The sequence below is a fragment of the Octopus bimaculoides genome, chromosome 20 (genome assembly GCF_001194135.2).
Source record: "Octopus bimaculoides isolate UCB-OBI-ISO-001 chromosome 20, ASM119413v2, whole genome shotgun sequence".
Lineage (NCBI taxonomy): Eukaryota > Metazoa > Mollusca > Cephalopoda > Octopoda > Octopodidae > Octopus > Octopus bimaculoides.
In genome coordinates, this window is record NC_069000.1 from 588,480 (window position 1) to 589,781 (window position 1,302).

At 36.8% G+C, this 1,302-nt stretch overlaps 1 protein-coding gene across 2 annotated transcripts in view; it reads left to right on the forward strand.

Annotated features, from left to right (window-relative positions):
• Positions 1 to 253: 253 nt before the first annotated feature.
• LOC106873258 (protoporphyrinogen oxidase) overlaps positions 254 to 1,302 on the forward strand; it is an 11,875-nt gene continuing 10,826 nt past the window's right edge. Inside the window, exon 1 of one of the 2 annotated variants that reach the window (XM_014920544.2) lies at positions 254 to 554. In XM_014920544.2, the coding sequence (XP_014776030.1) occupies positions 471 to 554 (84 nt within the window). In that variant the 5' untranslated portion in view covers positions 254 to 470. Of the gene's footprint in view, positions 555 to 996; positions 1,122 to 1,302 lie in introns of those variants that run through there. The other variant, XM_014920545.2, reaches the window with a different exon arrangement.

Consider the following 1,302-nt stretch of genomic DNA (forward strand, 5'->3'; position numbering starts at 1 on the left):
TTGCAGAAAGCATAAAATTAATTAGAAATAATTACATGCCGAAGAGGCGGGGGATCTATATTAATAAATAATATTTTAATTACTATTTCGACAAATACGGACAACAACGGTAAGATATGTTTCAGGCAAGTCAAGTTGGGAGGTTGATAATAAAATATGTTTTACATCAGCGACCCGACCCGACGTGTGTATCTAGGATTTATTTGAACGACGCTCTCCCATTTCCATGACACCGGTTGCACAGCATATGCAGTAACGTAAAACTTGTTTTTACCGTACACCGGTCGACATATTTTCCCATGTGACGATATATATATATACAATATATATACATATATACACACACACTTCTGATCAACCCACATGTAGCAGATAACGAAACCATGCATTAAAAGGCCGTTTTTTCTTCTTTCTAATAATTTTAAGACTTCGTTTTATTTAAACTGTTTCAGAAGTTGTGCAAAGGAAAGATGAGTACTGCCGTAGTTTTAGGGGGAGGCATAAGTGGATTGTCTGCTGCCTATTATTTACGCAACATACCGAAATTTTCCAAAGTAAGTGTTGTTCGTTTATTCGTGTTTCACTATTTCGCTGGTCTCCTCTTTATCAGTCGATCTATCGCTAAATAGTTCAATAATAATAAGATCAACCTATCTACGCGTAATGGCCATCTTTCTAGAAGCAATATATAGTATTGTTTAACCACAGGTCAACCATGATCCAGCAGACCTGTGAACAGTGACGTTCCAGCCGTGTCATTCTCGTTTATTTATTTATTTATTTTTTAATCAGGTGTTATCCGGGATTGCATTAAGCTGTCCTTCCTCTCTTGAAGATCGTAGTATTATGATCTGGGAGCAACTGACTGATATTTCGTTAGTGTCGAACAAAATGCCGTATTTTAAGATCTATAAAATGAAGCACCGGTGGGTATTGTTTGACCCCGATCTGCGCTGAGAGTGCGTCGACCTATATGATCAAAGAGATTCTCGGTTATATAATCCGTCTCGTTTATGTTTTTGTCATCTCGTTCTCTTTCCATTTATTTCAAGAAGGCAGGATGTGATTTGAGGAAGGTTTAGTTGTTATTTCCAGTGGATCAAGGTTCTCTTGTTGATTCGGTGAGTCACTAGAAGTAGGATAGGTATATTAATCGCTATATTTACCCCTCTTTCTAAAGAAAAAAAATCACTGTGGATAAATGCCAGCAATGACCTTCTCAGTTTTCTAAATTATAAACAGAAATAATGGGGGGGGGCGGGGAATGGGGTTGAAAAAATCATAAATTTTCAATTTTTTTTT